The 26,497-nt window shown below is 40.6% G+C and overlaps 2 protein-coding genes across 3 annotated transcripts in view; one reads left to right on the plus strand and one right to left on the minus strand.

Moving 5' to 3' along the window:
* The window catches only part of OSBPL10 (oxysterol binding protein like 10), a 112,648-nt gene extending 99,727 nt beyond the window's left edge, over positions 1-12,921 (plus strand). For both annotated transcript variants that reach the window (XM_061586040.1, XM_061586039.1), the window contains 4 exons: positions 950-1,136; positions 1,942-2,124; positions 9,002-9,155; positions 9,922-12,921. In XM_061586040.1, the coding sequence (XP_061442024.1) occupies positions 950-1,136; positions 1,942-2,124; positions 9,002-9,155; positions 9,922-9,966 (569 nt within the window). In that variant the 3' untranslated portion in view covers positions 9,967-12,921. The remainder of the gene's footprint in view (positions 1-949; positions 1,137-1,941; positions 2,125-9,001; positions 9,156-9,921) is intronic.
* An 11,422-nt stretch (positions 12,922-24,343) lies between these two features.
* STT3B (STT3 oligosaccharyltransferase complex catalytic subunit B) overlaps positions 24,344-26,497 on the minus strand; it is a 62,606-nt gene continuing 60,452 nt past the window's right edge. The window contains exon 16 of the mRNA XM_061586186.1: positions 24,344-25,867. Within this exon, the coding sequence (XP_061442170.1) occupies positions 25,787-25,867 (81 nt within the window). The 3' untranslated portion in view covers positions 24,344-25,786. The remainder of the gene's footprint in view (positions 25,868-26,497) is intronic.

Genomic DNA, 26,497 nt, shown 5'->3' on the forward strand with positions numbered 1-26,497 from the left:
AGTCCTGTTTCTAGTTAACGATAACTGATGGGGAATATGGTACAAGAATCTCTTTAGTCTGTCTTCTCAGGATGCAGATTCTGCTGGTGGGCTTCCCATAGGAATCTGGTTGGCCAATGTGAGAACAGGATGCTGGGCTAGATGGGTCTTTGATCTGATCCATTAGGGCTCTTCTTACATTCTTAACTATTGGCTTGGGAGAGCCTGGTTGAATGGATTGTCAGGCTACTGGCAGTGACATCACTTTACAATAATAGGCATCATACATGTAAGCAAGGTGGCATCTGACATTTTGAATGAATCTAAGCAAATAGGTAATTCTGATATTGGGACTTTCTGTGTAGGAGAATACTTATTCAAAGTTGGCAGAAAGCAGGAAAGGGAATTTATTTTATCAGAGTACAACCAATGTTATTAAAAACAGACATGGCTGATGAATTAGTTCAAGAGGTCCAAAACGCCTCTCAAGTCTCCATACTCTACATACTTGCAAGCTTCAAGAATGAAGTTCTATTATATTCCATCCCAAAGAGGAAACTGCCTAATTTCTGAAGGCACTCCCCAGAAACTCTCCCAAGCCAATAGTTGTATTCAGCTAACCTTTACTTAAAGTAGACTCACTGAAATGAATGGGCCTATGTTAGACATGGTCATTAATTTCATTGGGTCTCTAAATAAAAGTTAGTTAAATATAACCCCTCGCCTTTAAACCAATTTTTCCTAGACAAGAAGGATTCTACAAAGGGGCACTCGCAAAAAAAACCCATTGTATTCTTGCTAATCAAATTGTATATCATTATATCAATCTTTGCATTCTTTGCATAAAAATAAATGTAACTTACCTTTAATAGTGTTTCACTTTAGCATAGTATAAAAAGTGACCATTCTCCCAGGAATCTTATTGTCTCAGTACTAAAAAGTATTTTTTGATTTCCATCCCCATCCATAGGCATTCTTTATTTATTGGAACATGAGGAGGAATATGTGTTCACACTACCTTGTGCCTATGCGCGCTCTATACTTACCATTCCTTGGGTGGAGCTTGGAGGTAAAGTCAACATTCACTGTGCCAAGAGCGGCTACTCTGCTACTGTCACATTCCACACCAAGCCTTTCTATGGGGGAAAAGTACACAGGTACTGAAAACTGCTCTTTCATACTTTTTTAGAAAAAGATTGCTCTGTAAAAATACTAAGGCAAGCAATATTAACTGGTAAAGTGCTTACTGTTTACAATATTATGGTTGCTAATGATTTTACACTTCTTAAAAATGTGCTTGGCAAGCATTGTCCTGTATGCTTTCATGACAACAGCAACATATGATAGTGCTTGCTGCTGTTCCATTTCCGCAGCTGGGGAATTGAAGGAGACTCACACCCCCAAGCACTCAGTGAGTGAAACTAGGCAGGGACTTAAATTCATCATGCCATGTTATCCATTGGGGGACATTCTCACTTGGTGTACTGTGTGAAATATACGGCATAAACAACTGGGAAAGTAATTCAGTTTAAATGAAAGGGAGCGGTGCAAGAGTAGGATTGTTTTAATAGAGCTTTATACAGGAGAGCCTCCGGACTGTGTCAATCATTAAAAAGAATCAGATCTAGAATAATCTTGGACTTGCAAAATTGGAAGTGTGCTTGCATGGAGGATTGCTCCTGGTATTTCATTTGTAGTGAAACATTGAGATTATGTGAATGTAGGAGAGAGTTTTGATCAAAATGTATTGGATGTCGTTTCATTAGTATTCTCCAGTTCAGAAATGTAGCTGAATTTGTTCTTGTTTTTAAAAACACAACAATCATTTTTGCAAGAAAACAGTATTCGAAGCTGGCCTTCTTTTCTGTGCCTGATTGCAGTGGAAACGTTTGCAGTGCATGCAGATTAGATCTTGTGGGAATTGTGTATGTATTCATTTCAGTTTTTATCATGCTGATTTAGGGTTACAGCAGAGGTGAAGCATAATCCCACCAATACCATAGTGTGCAAGGCACAAGGGGAGTGGAATGGCACGCTGGAGTTTACGTATAGCAATGGAGAAACCAAAGTAATTGACACCACCAAGCTACCCATAATTCGCAAGAAGATCAGACCAGTAGCAAAACAAGGTCCGTTTGAATCAAGGTGAGAGCATTTTTGTGAAACCATCACATGTAGTTGCAGTTAAGAGAAACAGTAACAAAAAGGATAGCAGCATGACTATCTTGTTTCTCTAAGTATGCTTTTAACTGTGTGGCTTTGTCAAACAACTTGTATGCTGAATCAGCGTGCCAAACACCCACAGGCTATCTGTGGGAGGATGTTCTACCAACTGTGCTGATTGCTGCTGGGTAAAGACTCTTGGATAAGTTGGAACTGTTTTCCTGTAGATTTTATTTTTATTTGTTGAGAGTTTATCCCTTCAATATTGGAGGAACCAAAGCAAGCACTAGAAAAATACATATGGTTTATCCAACTAAGTCCTTCTCAGAGTAGACCCACTGAAATTAATGAACCTAAGTTAGTCATGTCTATTAACTTCTACTCTGGATAGGATGATCATTAAATAAAACCTATAACACTAAAGCCATGCAATACAATGATATCAACAGAGAATTTTTAAAAGGTCATCTGTATTATTAGATCTAAAGTATTTTCATGGCAAAAAAGATCAACAGACTTTTTTATAGGGTCATTAAGAGAGCACAGGTTTCATTTAAACAGTAGGACAGTCAATAAGAAAAAAGCAATTGTAGGTAGTTTGGCAACAGCTAGAGAATTGTTTGGATATGAGAATGCTTGAATTAGAACAAGTAGATACAGAACTCATTAAGTCCTGCGTTCTGGTTTTAGGTTCTTCAAGAAAATCATTGCTATGAAAAATTGAAGCTATATAAATTTAAATTTGAACCTAAATTGGGTTGAAACTCTTCACCTGTTTAAATATTAATACACACTACAGAGATCAAGAAACTGATACCTAATGATAAGATGCCTAGCAGCCAGATCAACTATTTTCAAGACTTTGCTTACAACAAAATATTAAAGGGTCCGGTGTACCAGGAGAGAATGGAACAGAATTCCTTAAGAACTCACTGACAGTGGATCAAATAGTAAAGAGGTCTAAAATTTGTTTTTGGAAAATGTACTTTTAAAATGGATATGCAAAACCCTGAGTTTAGAATCCTGTTTCAGTGGTACTTAATGTCATAAATGACATCTATAATTTTCCAACTGTGCAAAGTGTGGGAGATGTGAAAGAGACAGCACGTATCATGTTTATACAATGGCATTGAGAGGAGTCAATTGTGCTGAGGAAAGTTACAGAATTAATCAGAAGCAGAAAACTACAGAATTAATATGAAGTGCGAAAGGATCCCATTGTTTTGCTTTTAAATTATTTGAAGGGTATAATTGAAATACATGGTATGGGAGTTACGACAAATATTTTATCTGCCCCAAGAAAGACACATTCCTTAAAATGGATGTTTATTCAACGTGTGAATATCAAATGTAATAACTCAGTGCAACATTTTTCTCTAAGTAGTGAAGCTTGTATACCAGTTACTGTAACTGAATATTATTTATTTTTAGAATAACATTAAAAATTACATCATGATACTCGCCACATAAAAGCTTGATTAAAGTAAGATCATTAGAACCCTTCTTAATCTTACATCTGGAGTGGTGCTGTGCTGAAACCTATCCTCCAATTTCATAGAATCATAGAGTTGGAAGGGGCCTTTAAGGCCATCAAGTTCAACCCCTTGCTCAATGCAGGAATCCAAATTAAAGCATACCTGACAGGTGTCTGCCTCTTGAATGCTTCCAGTGTTGGAGAATCCACCACCTCCCTAGGTAATTGGTTCTATTGTTGTACCACTGTAACAGTTAGGAAGTTTTTCCTGATGTTCAGTCAAAATCTGGCTTCCTGCAACTTGAGCCCATCTTTCTGTGTCCTGCTCTCTGGGATGATCAAGAAGAGATCCTGACTCTCTTTTGTGTGGCAACCTTTCAAGTACTTGAACACTGCTATCATATCTTTCCTCAGTCTTCTCAAGGCTAACCATGCCCAGTTCTTTCAGTCTCTCCTCATAGAGCTTTGTTTCTAGTCCCCTGATCATCCTTGTTGCCCTCCTCTGAACCTATTTCAGTTTGTCTGCATCGTTCTTAAAGTGTGGTGTCCAGAACTGGATGTAGTAGTCAAGATGAGGCTTAACCAGTGCTGAATAGAGGGGAACCAATGCGTCACACTATTTGGAAACTATACTTCTGTTAATGCGGCGTAAAATAGCATTTACCTTTTTTGCAGCCACATTTTACTGTTGGCTCTTACTCATTTTGGGATGAATAATTCCAAGATCCTTCTCGCATGTAGTATTGCTGAGCCAAGTATCCCCCAGCTTATAACTGTGCATTTGGTTTTTCCCCGTAGGTGAAGAACTTTGCACTTATCCCCGTTAAATTTCATTCTGTTGTTTTCAGCCCAATGCTCCAGCCTATCAAGATCACTTTGAATTTTGTTTCTGTCTTTGAGGGTATTAGCTATCTCTCCCAATTTTGTATCTGCAAATTTGATAAGCATTCCCTGCACCTCTTCATCAAAGTCATAAAATGTTGAAGAGCACTGGGCTCAAGACTGAGCCCTGTGGTACCCCACTCATTATCTCCCCCCAGTTTGAGAAGGAATAATTAATAAGCACTCTTTGAGTATGATTCTGTAGCCAGCTGTGGATCCACCTGATAGTTGTTCCATCCAGCCCACATTTAGCTAGCTTGCTAATTATAATATCATGGGACACTTTGTCAAAAGCTTTGCTGAAGTCGAGATATATTATGTCCACAGCATTCCCACAGTCTACCAGGGAGGTTACTTGATCAAAAAATGAGATAAGATTAGTCTGGCAGGATTTGTTCTTGATAAATCCATATTGGCTTCTAGTAATCACTGCATTGTTTTTAATGAGCTTACAGACTGACCGCTTTATAATCTGCTCCAGAGTTCTCCCAGGAATTGATGTCAGGCTGACTGGCTGGTAGTTCCCAGATTCCTCCTTTTTGAAGACAGGGACAACATAAGTCATCCGGCACTTTGCCCATCCTCCACAATTTTGCAAAGATAATAGACAGTGGTTTCGAGAGTTCTTCAGCCAGTTAATTCAATACTCTAGGATGCAGTTCGTTGGGCCCTACAGATCTGAACTCATTCAAAGTGATTAGGTATTCCTTGACCATTTTTCTATCAATCCCAAGCTGCAATCCTGCCCCTTCAACTTCAGGTTTTGCGGGAGGGTCATAGACCCTGTTTTGGGAGAAGACCGAGCCAAAGTAGGAATTGAGCATTTCTGTCTTTTCTTTGTCATATGTTATTATTTTGCCATCATTCAGTAGTTGTACCACCATTTCTTTTCTCTGTCTTTTACTATGGATGTACCTGAAGAAAGTTTTTGTTGCTTTTGATATCTCTCGCTAACCTCAGCTTATTCTCAACTTTAGCTTTCCTGACGCCATCCCTCCAATTCCATACTACCTGTCTGTACTCTTTCTTTGTGGCCTGGCCTTCCTTCCACTTGCTGTACGTGCCCTTTTTTTGTTTTCACGTCATTTCTAAGCTTTCTCCAAAGCAACATTAGCTTCTTCTGCTGTTTCCCCCCATTTTTCCTTGATGGAATTGTTTGCCATCGTGCCTTTAGAATTTCCTTTTTTAGAAACTCCTACCCATCTTGGACTCCTTTTCTCATTAGGGTCACTTGCCATGGAACCTTACTTACCATTGTTCTCAGTTTATTAAAATCAGCTTTCTTGAAGTCCAGGTTACGTGTATGGCTACTGACGCTTTTGCTTCCTTTAAAATCAAGAACTGAAGTATAGCGTGGTCACTTTCCCCCAGAGTTCCTGTAACTGCCACTTCATCCACCAAGTCATCTCTGCTGGTTAGCATCAGGTCAAGGATAGCTGATCGTCTAGTTGCTTCCTCCACTTTCTGTAGGAGAAAGTTACCTCAGCACAAGTCAGGAATTTCTTGGAGGGGTCGTGTTTGGCAGAATTTGTCTCCCAACAGATATCAGGGTAATTGAAGCCCCCCATTACTACTACATCGTGCCTCCTTGAAACCTTGGCAATTTTCTTTTCAAAAGTTACATTCTCATCTTCTCCTTGATTGGGTGGTTGGTAGTAGACTCCAAGCACCACATTCCTTTTGTTACTTGCCCCATTAATTTTAATCCAGATACTGTTGGTGGAGCTTCCAAGCTCATCCTCCTGTATTTCTGTGTGGGGATATATATTTTTAACATATAGTACGACTCTGCCTCCCTTTTTAGTCCTTCTGTTCTTTTGAAAGAGTAATATTCTTCAGTTGCTGTTTTCCACTCATGGGAGTCATCCCACCAAGTTTGTTATACCTATCAAGTCATTTTTACTTTCCTGTATTAAGAGTTGAAGTTCGTCCTGTTTGTTTCCCATACTCAGGGCATTAGTATACAGACATCGAAGACCATGTGATTTATGGCCTGGCTTCCTTCCTACATTTTTGTGAAGACTATTATTGGGCCCTATTACAGTCATTCCCTCAGTTCCTCTTACTGTGCACAAGCCTTTATTATTCGTTACTGCCAAGGTTACGTCTCCCTCCCCCTCAGAATTCAGTTTAAAGCTCTCCCGATGAATTTCTTCATGCTGTAGCCAAACACATTCTTCTCAGTCCTTGCGAGGTGCAACCCATCACTTGCCAGCAGTTCATCCTCCAGGAAATGTAGCCCATGGTCCCAGAATCGAAATCTCTTGCATCGGCACCACCTTCATGGTCAATCATTCACCTGGAATATTTTTCTTTGCCTTTCTACTTCTCTTCTAAGTTTCTTAAAAGTTTTCATCTGCAAAAGAGTTTTTTTGCCTCATTCGCAGGACACTTTAGAATTCTGGTAGGTGCAGGATTTATTTATTTTATTTATTAAAGTTCGATCCACTCTTCCTTCCAAAGGATCACAAGGCAGCAACCACCAAGAGATAAAACAATAAGAACATCTTAAACAATTCAATACAGATGCAGACTGGGATAAAGGTATCTACTTAAAAGGCTTGTTGAAAGAGGAAGGTTTTCAGTAGGTGCTGAAAAGACAACAGAGTTGTCGTCTGTCTAATATTAAACGGGAGTAAATTCCAAAAGATAGGTGCCACAACACTAAAGGCCTGATTTCTATATTGTATAGAATGGACCTCTTGATATGACGGTGTCTGTAGGAGGCCCTCACCTGTGGAGTGCAGTGATGGACTGAGTATATAAGGGCTGAGATAATCTTTCAGGTGTCCTGGGGCATTATACAGCAAAACCAACTCCTTGGACTTAGCCCTGTAGTTTCATGGCAATCACTGCAATTCGTTCTAGGGTAACATGTTGATGATATCCTATCCCAGTGAGCAGTCAAGCTGCCACATTTTGTACCAACCACAGCTTATGGACCAACTTCAAGGGCAGCCCCACGTAAAGCCCATTGTAGTAATCCAGTCTGGAGGATATAAACACATGGATGACAGTGGTCCAGAAATGGCCATAGGTGTCTTATTAGGTGAAGCTAGTAAAAGGCACTCCTAGCCGCTTGAGTTGAGCTTACATTATCATTGTGAGGTGGCTGACAATAGGATGCATGTTCTTCCATTAACCACATCTCCAGTGCTCTGCAGCCTCCCTGGCTGCCCGCATTTCCTGATCTGAAAAAGCCACATGGGAGGAGGCCCTTGATGACCAGTAGCAGCATTTTGAGGTGCAGCAGAGCCACCCTTCCAATGCTGGTGTTGCTGCTGCTCACCTGGGTGGGGCTAGAGCAGGGCCATGATGGGTGCACCTGTGTGGCCCCTGACCCTGCTCTCCCCAGCCAGGGTAAGCAGCAGCATTGCTGTGTCCAGGAGGGCAGCTTGGTGGTTCCTCCCTACTTCATGCACCACTACTGCCCATGACAGCCTTCCCTTGGTTTAACTGAAGTATGAGTAAGGCTGTCTACCAAGTGCCTCAAATTGGTGTGCTCCCTGATCATGTTTTTAAGGAAAGCCCTTTTACCTTGAAATGTTTTTAAAAAAGACATTTTTCTTTTACCTTGTAATTTTTTTAAAAAAACAGCCACTTTAAAAAACAGTAATGAACAGCTGCTTTGTTGACAGCATCTCTAGCTTGCTGCGCTTACAGGAAAGCCCAGCCAAGAACATAATGGGATTTTCAGGTGGTAGAGGCACCCAAGAAAGCTGCAGACTACCGGAGAGAAGATTTATAGAATGAAAGAAAGGATACTCTCAGACCCCTTGAATGTAAGAACTCAAAAATCCACAGTTGGGCAATACCTTTATTGGGACCAACAAATGCATGGCAAGTTTTCAACTCTTCGTCCAGATTTCTTTATCATGCAGTGGGAGGGTTGGGGGTGGGGTGCAAGAATTTTTTTAAAAAAGTACAGAAATTAGGGTGATGTTGGAGCCATGAGATCAACTTGTAGGCTCGGTTCCAAGATGGAGATCGTAGGCTGAATGAGTTCCTCCCAGGTGCTAAAGATACCAGGTTACACAGCTAGGATTCTAGGATGAGGAAGCGATGGCTGTTCCTCATCTTTGAGAAGTTAAAGTCTGGCTTGTTACCCCAATCTCTAAAATAAAGTAAGCACATCAAAAACCATCCCCCATGAAAGTGTCACAAAAATTTTCTCCCCCCTTTAATAATTTTAAAATGCATTTCCTTTCCTTATCAACTGATGGAGAATGATGGCAGGGGAAAATGGAAGAAATTTTTGGCACAGCAGTAATCTGGAGTATTTGGCTTCGGTAGGCCTCTCTTGGAAGAGAGTTCCAGAGTTGAGAGCTAATATTTGGAAGTCCCTCCTCCTACATTTTATTGGCTTTCTATATGTTGGCTAGGAGGTTCCTCGCCATTCCAAAAATGGAGAGGTAGCTGAGAATGCTTAGTGCAATTTGCTTGCTTTCTGTCCTAAAACTAATTTTCTCTTCCCTTTATGGCATGGTCTGATCTGCTAAATAGGCATCTTTGGCAGCATGTTACCAATGCCCTGAAAGAAGGCAACATCACGGTAGCAACAGACCATAAGCAAATCCTTGAGGAGAGGCAGCGAGTAGAGGAGAGGCAGCGAGCAACTAGCAATACACCCTGGAAGCCAAAGTATTTTATCAAAGAGGTAATGGGACTCCTACTAGGTGGCAGATAGCATTTTCTTTTCATTTACTATGGCAATGCACCAAATGACTGTATCCCTGGCATCTGCAGGTGGGGTTGGGAGAGATTCCTTGTCTGAAACCTTGGAGACTTGCTGCCAGTCAGCATAGACAATACTGAGCCAGGTGGACCAATGGTCTGACTCGGTGTAAGGCAGCTTCCTATGTTCCTAAAATGTGAATGAGACTAGCTTCCTCCTATCTCCCTCCCCTCTCCTCATGTGTGAGAAGGGCTTTCTATCTTTTGTTAAGTACAGACTGCTGTGGAGTGTGTACCTTGAACTGTGGTCAATGTTAACTGTGGCTAGTTTAAACAAACACACTTCAGAAACCATGGTTGGAAGTTGGCTTGTTTGAAACTAATCATAGGAAGACTTTTATGGAATTCTGCATAAGTCTTTGAAATGTCATCAGCCCACTACAAGGTTAAAGTAATATGCTCAGAGCAAAATGTGTATCTTTCTCGCTTTGTTCCCTTGATTTCAGACTTTTTTTTGAGTTTGGTAGTTTTCCTTGGCTGACAGAACTAAGGTTTAGAAACTGGGTTAACGTTATTCCCACAAGATTATCAAAGGAAGAATTTTCTGTGTGCATGGTGCTCTTGTTGTCATATTAGTTGCAGCCTTAGAATCATAACCAACTTGTAAGCATATTGGACTTTGCAGAATATTTAACTTGTTTTTTGTTAATAAAGTGAGACTGACTTGCAATTTCTGTGATTCTTTACAGGGTGATGGATGGATATACTTTGATCCCCTCTGGAAAGCTCATTGATAAGCTCACCTGGACTCAGAAGCAGCCCATTTTCTAAAGGCATTAAAAAGATGCACTTTTTAAATTTCAGGTGTGATCAAGTCTTGCTACAAAAGCTGCATACTGTGAATGATGCAGCTTGAAACAATTAAAAGTTCAAGTTTATTGAAGAGCCATTTTGTGCGCATATTAGACGTGCACACTTAATGTGTACTGATATATAGAATCCTATTATATAACCACCACACACACACACACACACACACAATGGACAATGGTTAAAGGTTTGACCTTTGTGCACTGAAGTCCATGTCCATCACAGTGCTTACAGGATCAGCCTTCATCTTGGTAATTAACGCTTTTATTATTATTCATTGAGGTTTTCTATTTTTCACATTGCCAAAAAGTTTTGCACTTAAAGCCACTTGACACTGACAGCAGTTTCTTGGTCAAGCCTGTGACTTAAATAGCTTGCTTTATTTGACACAAAAATATTTTCTTTGTGTATCCATGTATTAGCATGTTTCTGTCTTTGTGACTCGTTCTCAAGCATTCTTTCCTGGCATCTTGTAGTAAGACAGGAATACCTAAGCAGACTTGCTCATCTGTTGTCCTCACCTTTCTAACTCCTTGTTTTATGTGCCCATTTGTCATTCTTTCTTTTGCCTTTTTTGAGACTTTGGGCCTCTTGGCAAGTCACTTGCCTGTGGATGCACCAGAGACTTCTGTGATAACATGCTTTATAGGCTATTAATTGTTTCAAGTTTGAGGTAGTTCTGTCTGTATGCTATTATTCTAGCTATATTAATTGCTTTGATACTTTCCTGTATAGGGGAAGTATATGTCTAGCCTCTGAAGACAATATCAGTTTTAGAAAATTAATATAGATGCTGAGATTGTATTTCTTGGCAAAAGTAAGGGCTTTAGAAAGTGTGGGGGAAAGAATCCTGCACCATAACTTTTGTAGTATAAAAGAGGCAAGCTGAAGTGTTAAGTGACACTGTAGGTAGTTGGAGAACTTATCCTTTCTGCTATTAAGTTCATTTTTGTAGCAAACTTATGGGGCCTAACTGGTTCTGAATACGGCTTATCAGATGTTAGGAGGATAGAATAGGGGAGTAAATCCACCACCACCCATTTCCCATCACCTGTTTAATGGTCTTTACAGTAGCCCTAGAAGTTGGATCAGGCAGGGAAATTGTGGGCACATCAGTTTCTTGCTAGAGATGGCTGGAAAAACATTGGTTCTATCAAGGTGATGGAGATCCATGTGTATTCCTAAGCTGCTAATGGTTCAACAGGTCAACATTTGTTTGATTTGCAATTACTTTATGGCTCTCATGTATTTTTAACATATGTTGTGCCATTCATACCCATGAATCCTATTGGGAGGGAACTGCAAAATCTGTTGCAAATGGTCACATGAATCTACCATGAGACCACACCTTTAATAAGTGAAAGAGGACTAAATTCTAGTTGTGCTTTAGTTGTAGCTGTACTTTCCCTCATATATTCTAATGGTAAAATAGGTTTGATTTAAATTAATGCACCAGTGTCTAATGTTCTCTGCTGAGTCCGTTAAATCAGATTGACAGTGCCCCTTTGTTGTTCTATGTTTTAGTTATGAATGCTGATTTTTACATTGTATTAGTTTGTGCCATGTCTGCTTTAATTCACTACTCACAATTTATATATTAAAAAAGGAAAGATATATACTAGTTCGCTTTTAAATATTTTTTTCAGCAGAAATCGAAGTTGGCAGTCCTAACTATACACATGTATCTATTTAAAGCAATGTATTACAGCTTTGCATTATCCTGGCTTTTAACTTTTAGATTTAAAGAGCATCAACACTCACCTGAATACCTAAAAATCAAGCTCAGCTTTTGACCCTGCTTATTGTATACTTGCCTCAGCATATGAAAGCCATTGTATTTATAAAAGCAAAATTTTCTTACATGCGTTTAAACCTGATTTTAAAAGAAAAAACTGAACATCCTCAACGTAATGTATAGAAATCTTGTTTTAAAAGGAAAGGTTTTATAGATAATGATTTTTGTTGTCAAATCTTAAGTATGAATGGTCTCTAGTTGCAGTAGAACCTGATTTGCACTGCTTGTATAAACTCTTGTTTTAAAGAGATTAGCTGTTTAAGTCATTGGTAAACCGCAAGTTAACAAATCCTTTCAAAGTTTCCTGAAATCAGAAGATATCACTTCTCAGTACTTTATTTTGCTCATTCACCAAAGAACTTGTTACTTCCTTAGATTACATTATTAATGTTAATTTAAATGTCTGGGTTGTATTTTCCTTTGCTGATTTGAAAATGGTTATCAGTGCTATAGGATATAGCTATGTTTGAAATAACACTTTATAATTCTGGTGTGTCTGAATCTTTTCCATACAGTCACTTCACACTACATGATAAAAACACCTTTTTATGTTCTGGTAAATATCTTACTTTCCTCATGTTGTCAGTTAAACACCTGCTGCCACTATTGAAATCTGCCAGAATTTATTTTCCAAGACCAAGAGAGAGAGGCTCATATTTGGATAATATTAATCAACAAAAGATTCCAAACAGGAAGCCAGGCGAACTTCCCCTTCCTTTCCAGTTTTATGTACTGCTCCGTGTATTTCACAATTATGAGAGTTTGTTTTGGAACATGAAAAAGCAACATGCCTTATTTGTAAGTCATTTCATGTTTGTCTTGCATCTGCAATGGAATACTTCCTTTCAGTGTAGATGCTGTACACTTTGAATTGTAATTTAAATTTTGATGTACTTACAGTTAACCTTTGTGCACAGCTGTAGGATCTATGCAAACTTTTCTTAAATAGAACTGTTCACAAACAAGTTTATACTTATTTGTTTAAGATCCAATTTTCTGGCAGTCACTTTTGATTAGCCTTCCTTTCATAATTTTGTGAATGAAAATCAAACTGAAAACACTCAATAAATTTTATTTGAATATGGTGGTTGTGATGCTCTGTCTGTCCAGCTCTATACTCCTTTAGTTGCACATAAACATGTAGGATGAAAACCAAAGTTATGATACTAGCCACAATTCAGCCAGTATGCATTTATATTATTCAATTTTAGTAGGCTATGCATTCACAAAACTTGGGAGGTTTGTGTATTATGAATAGGTAAATTGTGCTTTTAAATAAGTTATACAAAAATGTGATGGAAATAAGTTGCAAGGTGTGCAGATAATAATAAAAGAGACCTATGGCCTTCTAAGTACATGTACTTAAGTTGGACAAGCTCCACCTTGTGGTCAAAGGCAGAATAACACATGGATTAATTGTGGAGACTCCTCTTGCCCTCCCTTATGTAGAGAGGACAGTTCTTTCTTGCCAAGCTAAAGAGAAAAGATAACAAACAACAATAGCACCGATGAACACACAACACTGTGCTCTCTGCTAGTAACATACATCCTGGAAGATATTGAACATAGGGAGTAGCTCTGAAATCATCTTTACATGCATGTAGAAGACCATTTCATGGTAAGACCAAAGGTCTCTTGTCCCGTGCATGTAAGATGACCTCAGGTGGGTCATACTAGAGCTGATCTATATAATATGGGAATGAGAAACTTCAACCTGAGCTGCTACTGTCTTGGAAGAATGTGCTGTAGCACTCTTCTCCCAAATGCATCTGCTGAAGTGTAAGTATCAATCCTATAATATTTAATGGAAGTATTTGGTCTGGCTCAGGTAGCTGCGTTACATACCTCTTCAAGAGAAGCACTGAATGAAAAGGCTGTGGAGATAGCCGCTGACCTGGTGGAGTGAGCCAACATTTTGGAGGGCGGCATGAGATGTAGTGAATGGTAAGCCAAAGCTATGCAGGCCTTTATCCACCTTGATAAGGAAGAAAGTTTCCTCATCCAAGTTAAGGCTGAGGGATGGAATAACACAAACATAGCATCTGAACCACAAAAGGTTTGGTTCTGTCAATATGGACTTTTAATGCCCTTCGCACATCCAACGAATGCTAGGCTTTTTTAAAAGGATGGACAGGAGAATGAGTTCCTGCTGACAATGGAAAATAGATGAGACTAGGTCGAAAGGGAGGAATTTTGCGAAGTACCACTTTGTCTTTGTGAAAGATATAGCACTGAGAAGGCACTGAGTTTGGACACCTTGCGGGCCGAAGTGATTTCTACAAGGAACAGAACCTTGAAGGACAGTATTCTAAGTGAGACCAACTGAAGTGGCTCAAAAGGAGGTCACTGCAATGCCATGAGCACCTTATGTAAATGTCACTTGGAAAACCTATGTTGAGTTGGTGGTACAGATAACATGGCTTCTATAACAAAGCATTTCATGAATGGGTGCACTACCACGGGTGTCTCTGTAGACTTGGAAAGAACAGATGACAGGGCTGTGGTTTGACAATCTAAGGTATTCAGAAGAAGTTCCAAGGCGATGCCGTTTTGGAGAAATGCTAAGACATCTTTAATGCCTGCATTTAATGGGGTGATATGCTAATGAGCACACCACACAGAATACTCTCCAAGTGCTGTTGTGGATATGAAGAGTCGAAGGTCACCGGGAGGCCAGCATAGTAGAAATGACTGGAGAGAGAGACTTGCTCTCTGCAATCTTTTCCTATTAATAGCCAGACATGAAGATCAAACCATGCTAAGTCTTGATGAAGAAGTAGTAGGCCTTGGGTCAATAGATCTCTTCTGTAAGACAACTTCCACAGACAACCTGCTGTTAGGTTGAGGATCTCTGAAAACCATAGTCTGTGTGGCCAGTAGGGGGCCTCAAGAAGGACCCTCACACTCTCATTTGGATCTTGTAAAGAGACCTAGAAAGGAGGGGAATTGGGAGGCGGAAGGAGTATAGCAGCCCTGCAGCCACAGGATGGTAAGGGCTGGATTCACATACTGGGAGAAGAACCTCTTCACCTGATGGTTCTGGTGGGATGCAAAGAGGTCTACCAGACATTCCCAAAGCAAGAAGTGATGGCCTGGAACACCTCTGGATGCAACTTCCATTTCCCTTGCTGGAGATCTTGTCAGCTGAGCCAATCTGCCTGGATGTTTTCCTTCCTCCTCAGGTATTCTGCCACGAGGGATCCAAGTGTTGCTTGGTCCACACCATAAGCTTGTGCCTGCATGCCCCCCTGACAATTTACATGAGCTTTCATGGTCATGTTGTCTGTCCTTACTAGTACTGCACATCCATGAGTGAGTGGGAGAAAGTGCTGCAGAATTAAGTGGATTGCCCAAAGTTCCAGAAGACTGATGGGAAGCAGGGATTCTTCTGGGGACCACTGCCCTTGCACCATCTGGCCCTAGAAAACAGCCCCCCAACCTGATAGGCTGGTGTCCGTGATGAGAACCACCAGAGGTGGATCCTGAAATGGCACGCCCTTGTGAAGGTTGTCCTTTTGCAACCACCAAAGCAGGGAATGATGGACAGAGCGAGGGTTAGCTACTCACAGGTGACATCGTGCTGTGATGTGTTAGAAAAGGAGAAGTGCTCACTGTAGAGTGTGTGAGTGATGTCTTTCCCAGGAAGTAATTTGAAATGCAGAGACCATTAGGCCTAGGGCTGCTGCCAGAGACATGAGGTCCACTGAGGAGGCTAAGATGTGGCAAATACCCTTCTGAACCTTGAGAATCCATTTTGGGGAGAGTGAAACATGCCTCTTGACTGTGTCCATGACAGCACCTACAGAGCTTGGAAAAGTTACTTTTTTGAACTACAGCTCCCATCAGCCTAATCCAGTGGCCATGTTGCCTAGGGCTGATGGGAGTTGTAGTTCAAAAAAGTAACTTTTCCAAGCTCTGAGCCCCTATGTATTGGAACTCTCGAGGAGGACGGAGATGACAGTGAAGATCGTCAATCACAAATTTCAGGTAATGCCTGTGAGGATGGAAGATGAGAATATGGAGGTATGCCTCCTTGTGGTCGATAGAAGATATAAAGTCCCCCTTTCTCAAGGCCTCCTTGCTGGATAGGAGCATCTCCATCCTGAACCTGTGATAATGAAGTGGTTCAGATTTTTCAAGTTCAGTACAGCCCAGTATGATTGATATTTCTTGGGGAGTGTAAAGAAAATGGAGTATATGCCCAAGAACCTCTCCTCTGATGGGACCAGTTCTATTGCTGATATTTGTAAGAGGTGTTGAATGGTGTCCTGTACCCTGGTTCTCTTGGCTGGGTTGGAAGATAGAGGGGATGGAAGGAACGTCTGTGGAGGGGAAGACAGAAATTCCAAGAGGGAGGCAGTTTCAGTGTTTGCAGAACATAGAAGTCTGAGGTAATCCACTTCCATGTATCTGTAAAGTCTTGTAGATGACCCCCCCAACTGGAGGGAGGGCAGCATCGTAATTGGTGCTTGTTCCTTGCTTGGGTACTGGAGTTTAACTTGTTGGCAAGATGTTGCTGTCCTTTGCTGAAAATTTGAGGCCTATACCAGAAGGGACAGGAGGTCTGACAATCTCGGCTCCTACCTGCAGGTCTGGAGTCCAGAAAGGAGTGGTTAGACACGTAGGGATGGAAAGACCTCCGAAAGGGCCATTTATCTTCCTTTCTCTTTCTCCCTGGACTCCACTAAAACATTGACCAATGCTGAATCTCTGAGGAGCTTGCAACCCACATACAGCTCTGAGGCAAGATTGTCATGTGCAGTGGCATCTGCTTCCCATGAGTACAGCCAAAGCGATCTCCTAATGAAGGCTCCCGCAGTTAGTGCTCTAACTGAGAGTTGTACTGCATCCATTCCTGCATCTGACACAAAAGCCACTGCCCTAGATAGCTTAAGGACAGATTGGCAGAAATGAGTTGAATCCTGAGAAGAATCCTCCAACTACAGCAGAACTGCTCTAGCAAAAATGGAAGAAGCCACTGCCTGTAATGACAGTACACAGGCATCATGGACTCTACTCAGCCCCAAGTCTATTTTATGGTCCAAGGCATCCTTGAGCTGCGTGTCCCAATCCTTGGGATTCAGAAAAGGATTCACTAGTCCAGAAATGGGGGCATCTATTAGAGGAACCCTCAACTGATCCATAAAACTTATTGGCTGCTGAGACAGATTTTTTATATTGTAGAGGAGTGGGAAATTTGGCTTGGATAATCTTGAGTAGAGAAGGTAACTTCACAACTCTGGAGTTAGGCTGAGGTTCTGGGCATACTGCAGGAACCCTAGAGGTAGGTGTAGCAGGAGGATCGAGGATCATCCTTAGAAGTGAGATCCAAAGATTCCACAGTATTACACAGTAAAGTGAGAAGGCAAGTATCTTAGATGAGTGGAGACTTTCTTTTCAGATTCAGAAGCCCCACTCCATTTCTCCTCATCCAGAACAATGAAATTGGATTCAGGGTCCTCCCTTTCAGCTGCTGGATCTTTAGGCAGGCCCTGAGCTCTAATCCCAGAGGCCCTCCCCTGCTGAATGTCATGCAGATCCGGAGAAGTATGCCCATCCACCTGAGCTGTCTGTGCAGCAAGTGCTGCCAATGTCTAAGACACTGCCATTGAATGGACTGAAGCAGTCTGTTTGTAGGGAAGCAGCTGATAGCTGGAGACTGCTGCTGTTGTATTCAGAGTGGTAGTAAGTTGCTGAGATGGCACCCTAAGGCTGGGTTGCTGGGCAGTATGGGATGAAGCCTGGTGGCCAGTTGAATCTTTAGAGAGAGCTGTCAAAATAGTGTCCTTTAGTTGTTGCAAAATGAGGTCAAATAACTGCAGTTGCACTGAGCTGAAGGGAAAACATTGTGAGCCATAGGTGATGTACATGTGACGTTCCATACATGTAGGGGGCAGAATTTGGTGTGTGAAATAAGAACAGGAGGGCTGAGCTGTGAGATCCTCTTGGAAACCTCTCAAGTCCTCAGGAGAGGACTGAGCAGAAAAAATGGCTCTGAGATCTGTTAATGAGTGCCTTCCCTCTTCACCAGATGCCACGTCTGAAGCTGATAGATGGTCCTGGGCAGCGTTCTGGGTATCCTCTTCCTGGCTCCTTTCATTAGTCAGCATGAACCTCATAGCCCCATAGCTTAGTTTCCCTTGAGTGCGAAGACCCTGAAGACCCTAATGTGAGCCCTGTGAGGCTGGCAATAGATTCCATAGCTACCTGCACCCAGTCTCATTTAATGCCAAAACACCCCCTGCCCCAGAGGGGGGCTTGGTGACTGCCTCTGTATGCTGAACGGACTGGTCCTGCATAGAAGCCTCTGCTGTGGGAACTGGTGGTGTTGATGGCAAGGGCCTGTGTTTCTGACAGGGACTACCATTTTAACTTTAGCTTTCCCCATGGTCCTGTCTCTCAAGCGGCTTGCCAAAGGGGCTTGGCAGGACTTAAAGGTTTGGTAAGTCTTGTGGGGGCCTTTGTGTAACAGCATACTTTTCTCTTTGGTTCTCACTTAGTATTTTTTTTTTGAAGGGGGAGCAACTGGCAGAGGAACAGAGGGCTGTAGAGTTGTAGGATCGGCAGATAAATGCTATGGGCGTAGGCTGGGTCGAGGTAGGCTGAGGAGGACAAGGAAGGCTAAGAACAAAAGAAGGCTGTTGCACTGGGCTCCTGCTGGGAGGAAGGGCAGGATATAAATCAAATAATAAATAAGGTGGCAGAGCAGCTTTAAAAAAAAAAAGACAGAAAACAAAGAGGATAAGGAGCAGGAACTCCCATGCAGGAACAAAGGACACAGAAACACACAACAGAATGCAGGCCTGAACCCTAGCAACAGGAGAGCATAGAGATAACCACATTGGTGAAAGACAGAATAAGCACTCTCTATGTAAGGGAGGGCTAGAGGAGTCTTTAAAATGAATTGTTATTCTGCCTTTGACCACAAGGTGGCAGTCAAGTCCCAACATGCACAGGGGAAATATGGTTGATGACAGGGATTGGGAACATGCTCATGGGACTGTTCTCACCTTGTCAATGTAACTGTTTAATCTTGGCTGTTCAATTCTGCTTCAGAGTTTATGAGAACCTTTGTGGGACTGTTATTCCCGCATAATTATAAAGAGGAGGGTGGTGGGGGGAGAGAAGCAGGGGTGGGCATGCCCATTTTGGTTTCTCAGTTTTCTGATCTTAAGTTCAGTTGAGTATAATTTTCATTTTGAGTTTTTTTTAAAGGTTCATCTACATTTTTGTGTAATAGTTTTGTAATTTTTAATTTTTTTTTCAATAATTTTTATTCAAATTTTCATAAAACATACAAGACGAAATCATAAAACATTCAAAGACAAAAAACAAAATCAAAAATAGTTAAACAAAAAAAATAAAAATAAAAATAAAAATAAAAAATAAAGAGTAAAATATTGACTTCCCATTTGTCAAAGATCAGATCAGTTATAAGTCTATAATATATAACAATCCTGTCTCTTAAGTCATATTATAAAATCACTTTCCTCCAATAGTTATCTTACTTAATCATCAAATCTCATAAACATTACTTTATTCTTTCCACAAAAAGTCAAAGAGAGGTTTCAATTCTTTAAGAAATATATCTATCAATTTTTTTTTTCCAGATAAGCATATCGATTAATCCATCTCATTACTAATTATGATAATCTTATTGTCATAACCATAGTCAAAATAAACATTTCAATTAATCCATCACATCAGAATCTGTTAGGTTCAGTAATTTCAGTAGCCATTGTTCTATTATCCCTATTAGTTCCATTTTCCATCTTCCATCTTCAGTAGTCTTGTTAAGTCCAGTAATTTCAGTATCCAATCTTCCATTATCAGTATTCCATAATAATCTTGCTGTCAAAGCCATAGTCATATAGTAAGAGTCTGATGGGAATTACCTCTATCCCAAATATTTTCTTGCCATCCATTCTGAATAGGTTGCTGAAATACTGCTGTAAAATCATATCTCTGTTCTTTTTTTCAAAATACACTGGGTCATCTCTTGAAAGTTTTTCCATTGTCACATGGCTGCAGTTAATTCCATAGATTTTCTCTATATTGGGCTCCATCACATCATTCCAGTCCAGAAGATTATCCATGCCATTGATAACTTTATCTCTAGAATCTTCATTAATTTCTTCAGAGATAACATTGAGTTCCAAACAATAGATTTTATTTCTAAAGTCCATAGACTCCAAATCTTTTTCCTGTTCCACGTTTGTTCCAATCTCCGGGGTCTCCTCTCTCACAGGGACCCCTGTTCCAGTCTCCAGGGTCTCCTCTCTCACAGGGACCCCTGTTCCAGTCTCCAGGGTCTCCTCTCTCACAAGGACCCCTATGTCTTTAATCTCCTGTGTCTCCAAACAATAGATTTTATTTCTAAAGTCCATAGACTCCAAATCTTTTTCCTGTTCCACGTTTGTTCCAATCTCCGGGGTCTCCTCTCTCACAGGGACCCCTTCCAGGGTCACCTCTCTCACAGGGACCCCTATATCTTTAATCTCCTGCGTCATTTTACTCAATTCAATTTTCAGCTCCTTACAACCCTGTCGCAGGTTTTGTTTCGTTATCTCAATCTCATCCATTATTTTCTGAAACATAGTTATTTCCAGATTCTCAGCCACTTTCTTAATTGCCATTTTAAAAGAAAAATATAGGAAAACCACTTCTTATTTCAGCAACAATTGGGTTAATACTCCAAACTTGGTGACATCACAGTATAAACAGAGCAGACAGCCTTATCTCTCCATAGTTAAGTAAACAAAATGCAGTTCCCGGGATCGAAACAATTAATGGCAGTTGTCAGGAAACAGATTCGTCAAAATAAAATAGACCAAAAAGAGAGTAGTCTCAGACAATATAATATTCTTCAAAATAAAAATCTGGAATAGAAATCCCTCTTCTGTGTATATCTTTAGAATGCAAATCCAGGACAGCTTTTTGCAACAAAAACAGAGATAAGCTATTAATTAGTGCGTAGCAGAGAGAAGTTATGGCTCCCCAGTGAGATGTCAAAAACCGATCAATCTGGCAAATCTCTTTTAAACAGCAACAATTTAAGTCAAGTAAAAGAAAAATATAGAAAGAAGGGTGCTTGCCTGTTAGTGCGTTCTCTCTTAGAAGATAAGATGAACGTTCGCTTTATCAGATAGAGCTTGCTGTTGAAAATCCGTCCCACCTTCGTCGGCTGGACCTCGTCCCATAAATTAATGAGATCTGGTCGTCCCAACAAAAATAGGCTTTGAGGTTAATCTCTTCGTTTCTCCCTACCCGGGAGAAGTTTAATCAGTCAAAAAAAAAGAAAAAACTGACTGATATATCTGAATAAGCTTCTTTTGAGGCAGGAGCCCGTCTCAAAAGCAGGCACAGGCTAAGTCACCCTTCCCCAGTTTTGTAATTTTTAAAAACAATTTTTGTACACACTTTTGATGGAAAAATGGCGCTGCAAGATTCAGAACTGTTACATATATTTTAGGAAGTAAAAACTTGATCAGGAGTGGGGAACCCTCTGGCTTGAGGGACAAGTGCAGACTCCTCTGTCTGGCCCTCAGAACACTGCCCAGGCCAAATTCATCTGCACCAGCCCCCCTCTGTGGTCTCAAGATCCTTTGTTTAGCTGGAATGTGTCCTTCCAACTATCCTAATGCCTCTTGCTTGCCTGCATGGAGAGATGTGTCCCTGTGATTTAAAAAAAACCCTCAAAAGACTTTTGCGTGGTACTAAGGCAAGGGTCCCATCTTGCCACACCATTTGTCTCTGGCCCCACCCACCACTGGCACATGGCCCGTAGCAGGCTACCGCTGAATTAGAAGGTTCAAATTTTAATGCAAATCATAACAAATTTCTTCCTTCTGACAAACCCTAAACCCTAATTCTTTGTTGCTCCAATGTAATTAAAAAAAAATCACTTGTAATGGCCTTCACTTCAGAAGCGCTTCATTTATATATGTTAACCTAGAACCAAACCCCAAAGAGGTATTTTAAGTCTATCCTTAAAGCACTATTGCTGATACTAACACCATTTTGTAAACATCTTCTGCCCTCCACAGAGCAGGGAAATTTACAGAAAGGCATCATGTTTAGATAGCAAGAATAATCTATTTCTTGATGAACAAGAACTCGGGTATTAAGCTAAAGAGATATGGACAATGCAAATGAGGACTGCGGTATTAAGATGCTTAGGGAAATGCATTAGGTACAATAAGAATTGCTACTTTGGAAAATGCTCTTCAGTGGGCAAATATGATTTTGACACAATCCTTTCCTCCATCTACTGTTGGTCAGTTCACAGCTATTTTACTGGGTTTTTCAAAATAACTTTGCTTTAACCTGTCAGGCCTTAAGGTGAGCAAATCAAAGTAGCAGAACGCTTGGGTTCTGGCCCTTTAGCTGTGTTCTGCCTGGCTTGGTCAATCTGCTGTTGAGCCTTTTGAAGATCAGAAACTTGTAGTACTTATTTGGGAACTCTTTCCCCATCCCTAGAGGTAAGAATGGGGATGGACTGGTGGGAAGCAGCCATGGAGAAGACTGAGAAGACCTAACTAAAAAAGGTTATGGGTGGTATGTAGTCTGATGCATGCTAGTGTGGTGTAGTGGTTAGTGTGTTGGAAACTTGCAATTGGGACCCCACTAAGTAATACCTACCCACACAGGCTCATTGTGAGGAACCAACCAGGAGGTGGGCAGAACCATGTTTGTAAGCCACCTTGAACTCCTTGGAGAAAAAGTGGGATAGAAATGTAACTTTTTTCATGTTTAGGGCTTTAGAAGTTTCTTTTGTGACAGAGGGAAAGCCATTTACTTTTTAGGGATGGGATATGAGTTGGGAATGGAGCTGTCTCCACTGTGTGGGGAGATTAAAGCTGCTTTCATTTGCTGGCTCAATTCCAGTGGGAATGGGGATGAGCAGCAACTTGGGGCACTTTAATTAGGGCTGAGAGAGAGCAGGAACATTGCTTGAATTTAGGTAGTGATCCCCCCCCAAAGGATCTTTGCTCTTTAACACAGAACAGGCTGTATTTGCCAATGATAAAGGAGAGGCATTCTGCATATGGTTACACAGTATTCTTACAAAGCAGGGCTTACAACAAAGTTGTTCATGGTGGCAGCCAACCATGTCCTTTTCCAGGATATTTTATCCCCCCCTCTCCAACACTCTGTATTATGACCACTGGGTATGCACAGTCCTCATTAGGATGTTTATCCTTACTTCCTTGATCTGCATGGCTAGTGCTGCTGTCACTAGATAAGATGAGCACTTTGGAAAATGAGGTTGCTATTGGTGTAGACAGATTTTACATACTGCTAAATGTTGCTGCACACACGGCTATGTCGGCCAACAAGCTTCTCAACCTCTGAATGCTGCTTTGTCCACCAGTAGCGTGGTGGCAAATTCAGAAGTGCAGGGTCCCTTTATGATAGCTATGCCATGCTCCATCTGAGCCAGGGCCCCTTTCCCACTTTCCCTCACCTCGTTATCTTGTGAGTCCACACTCCAAAATGACAGCAAGAGCAAAGGAGAAGAGGGAAATTGGAAAAGGGGCCGTGGCTGAGATATGACATCTCTAGGAGCCAATCAGCATGAAAGGGAAGGCTGTGTGTTTGCAACTGAGAAGAGTCTTCTGAGTGGCTGAATCACCTCTTTTCATGCTGATGGGCTCATATATAGGGACCCTGCTCCCCCCAAAATAATGTTTCTACAAGCCTTCATGACCCTGGATGACTACACTCCTGGTGTCCAAGCAGGATTTGTATCTAGAATGTCATAGCAGATTGTATCTGCTGTCTCTGTTGATCAGAGTTCAGCTGAACAACAGTAGCTGGAGGAACACACCACCACCTGGGATATGCTAGCACCTTAAGAGCCTAGCAAGATTCTGTGACCCAAGAGGTGACAACAGTGCTATAAAAAGTATATGAAAGCTGTAAAGTTTCAGCAGTATCCTGTCATGTTTCCAGTGAGAGTTTTTAACAAAAAATAGCAGACAGTTATAAAAAATTAATTGCTCTTCACGCAACACTCTGAAATTTAGGAGAAATCTGCACTTCGTATCAAATTGCAGTTGTATACTAAATAACTCATCTTTGGCGAATGCCCCTGCTCTCCTGCAACCCTCTCACCATTATCTCCCACTCTGTTCCAAAGGATCCCCAAACCCTTTAGAGCAGATTTGGGGGGCACTGGGGAGAAGGGGACTGGCCAAGGATTGCCTTGATCCCTGTTCCATGCTAGAAAGCAGGACGACACCAATTGGATAAAACTCTACATCAGCTAATGGGCAAAAGGTTTAAACAAAGGTGAAACTATATCAAGAGAATTTGGAAGCAACTCCTTATCGAAGACTGGGAAAGCCTAATGTTGATAGGACAACACTTGCCAGACTTCTTTTAAAAAACAAAACAAAACACCTGCCAGACTTTTAAGATTTCAATGAGTGTAGCTTCAGGTCCTTAGCACAGCACCTTTTGGAAGTCACAAGGCAATAAAAAAAGGAACAGCAGCCAATCACTTAACACAAAACTTGATTTAACTTTATTTTTCCCTATAGTCAAGAACGGGTCTGCATTGAGTTTTAAGCAACAAAGTAATATAATCTCAATGACAAAGGGTCAGAAATCCAGATTGTTATTTTGTGAAAATGTTGCCACTGCATTATTGATTTAATAACCTCTTTACTCAAAAATGAATTTACAAATAAAAATTATACATCTGAGAAAAAAAGTCAGCAGTAACATTCTCACTGAGCAATAGATAATTTTTTGTTTGGAAGGTACATACTATTCTGCTTTACACCAAATACATGTGGTATAAGCTGTTTCCTGTATTGAAATTATATCCTGTGGCTGTGAATCCTACCCCCAAACACACTTAATGTTATTAAAATAACTAAAGAATGTTCAAGTTTGTAAACTTTCCTATAGTTGGAAAGTGAACATGTTCAGTCTCCATTTGTAATTTAGTGCACTTGATAAATTGTCTTTTTAATAAAATATAAAAGACAAAGCATATATTCAAGCAGAAGTTTCATCCATTAAAGCACTAAATAAAAATATGGAGAAAAGCTAGTCATTTCCACAACCCCATGAAAACGGAGGGAGCTTTATAAGTCCTCTGCCTTTAATAGCCACGGAAAGAGTTTGGATACTTGTCAATTTTTTTCCCTAACAAGCCAAATTATGGTATAATGAAAATCTGAAGCTAAACAAGTTCTGAGAACACCAGCTGCTACGGTGCTCAGTAGCATTCATTACTGTCGTGTCTGATTTAAGATACAAATGTAGCCCTTGTATCTACCTACAAGATCTGCCCTATATATTGCAAGAGCACACCCGCATAAAGGCAGCAAGACCACCTCTTCTTAAATTGCATAATGCAATTATATAATCTGTCCCGTGATTAGTGAAATTGCAGCTTGGTTTACAGTCTTGAACACAACATACAGCAATAGGAGAGTATGTATCATGAAGTCTTATAAAATAAATACCTTAGAAGGAGTTGTTCTAGTAGCTGAATATAAAAATATCCATACTCCTGAAATCATCAGACTGAGAATAGTCAATTCATACATTTCATCATTCTGTAAAGATATTGCTGTTCAGCTGAATTACTTAAAAAACTGACAAGTATGCATGTGCCAAGGACCGAATTAAAGGGCTCTTTGGTGCAATCAGTCCAAATTCAATAGATTGGAAGGATAATATGTACCAATAAAAAAAATCTGCTGCTAGACCTGGACAGCAGCTCTGTCTTGCTCCACAATACAAATCTAAAACAGCTGTTCTCAATAAGCCAAAATTTTTAAAGTCAGACATTGCCTGAAAGTTTTGTACAATAATCTGGACCAATGATGGTTCTGTACCCTCATGTTGCTGTGAAACATGACTTGAGCTAAAGGCAAAGACTGGTTATCTCAAGGACAACTGCTTCAATATTAGCAATCAGTACAGTGTATTTAAACTGTCTTCCTGTTGGGTCTCTTGCCTTTCTTTAAAATTAGCTTATTCTTAATGTAGCCACGCTTCCTTTTGGCAGTCTAAAAAGAAAAACAGAATAGTGTATTAGTTACTTATAATGCTCTAATGACTACATCAAGTTCTGCATTGCTCTAGAATCCTTAAATATTATCTTTAGGCCAGGGCTAGAAAACTGTCAGGCACCTACTTGCCTAGGCATCTAAGAATCTGAAACATTTTTCCAGTCTTGATGTGCCATGTGTGCCCAAGAACAGAATCTGAAAACTAAAGGAACTCTAATACCACAATCCTATGAATGTTTACCCAGACACAAGTCCCACTGTATTCAGTGGGATTTATCCCCTGTGTAAATGTGTTTAGGATTACAGTCTAAGGCTGCAAATTTAATACACACTTACCTGGGAGTAAGTCCCAGTGAATCCTTTATTTCCTTTATCACTGGGATACAACTGTTCTGCTACTAGATCTGTTCTGCTGGATGTTCCATTAGGTGTAGGATACAGTACAATGTAGATAAAGAAAGGAATCCTTATTCTAAAGCAACTTCACTATGCAGTCTCTAGAAGGAGGGGAAATTTCACTGACCTTTTTCCTGAAAGCACATACTAATATGAACAATTATATGTTGTAGCTTATTATAAGCCTGACATCTATACTTGTATCTCCAACACCAGATATGTGATTTGCTC

This window comes from Rhineura floridana, chromosome 10 (assembly GCF_030035675.1).
Source record: "Rhineura floridana isolate rRhiFlo1 chromosome 10, rRhiFlo1.hap2, whole genome shotgun sequence".
Lineage (NCBI taxonomy): Eukaryota > Metazoa > Chordata > Lepidosauria > Squamata > Rhineuridae > Rhineura > Rhineura floridana.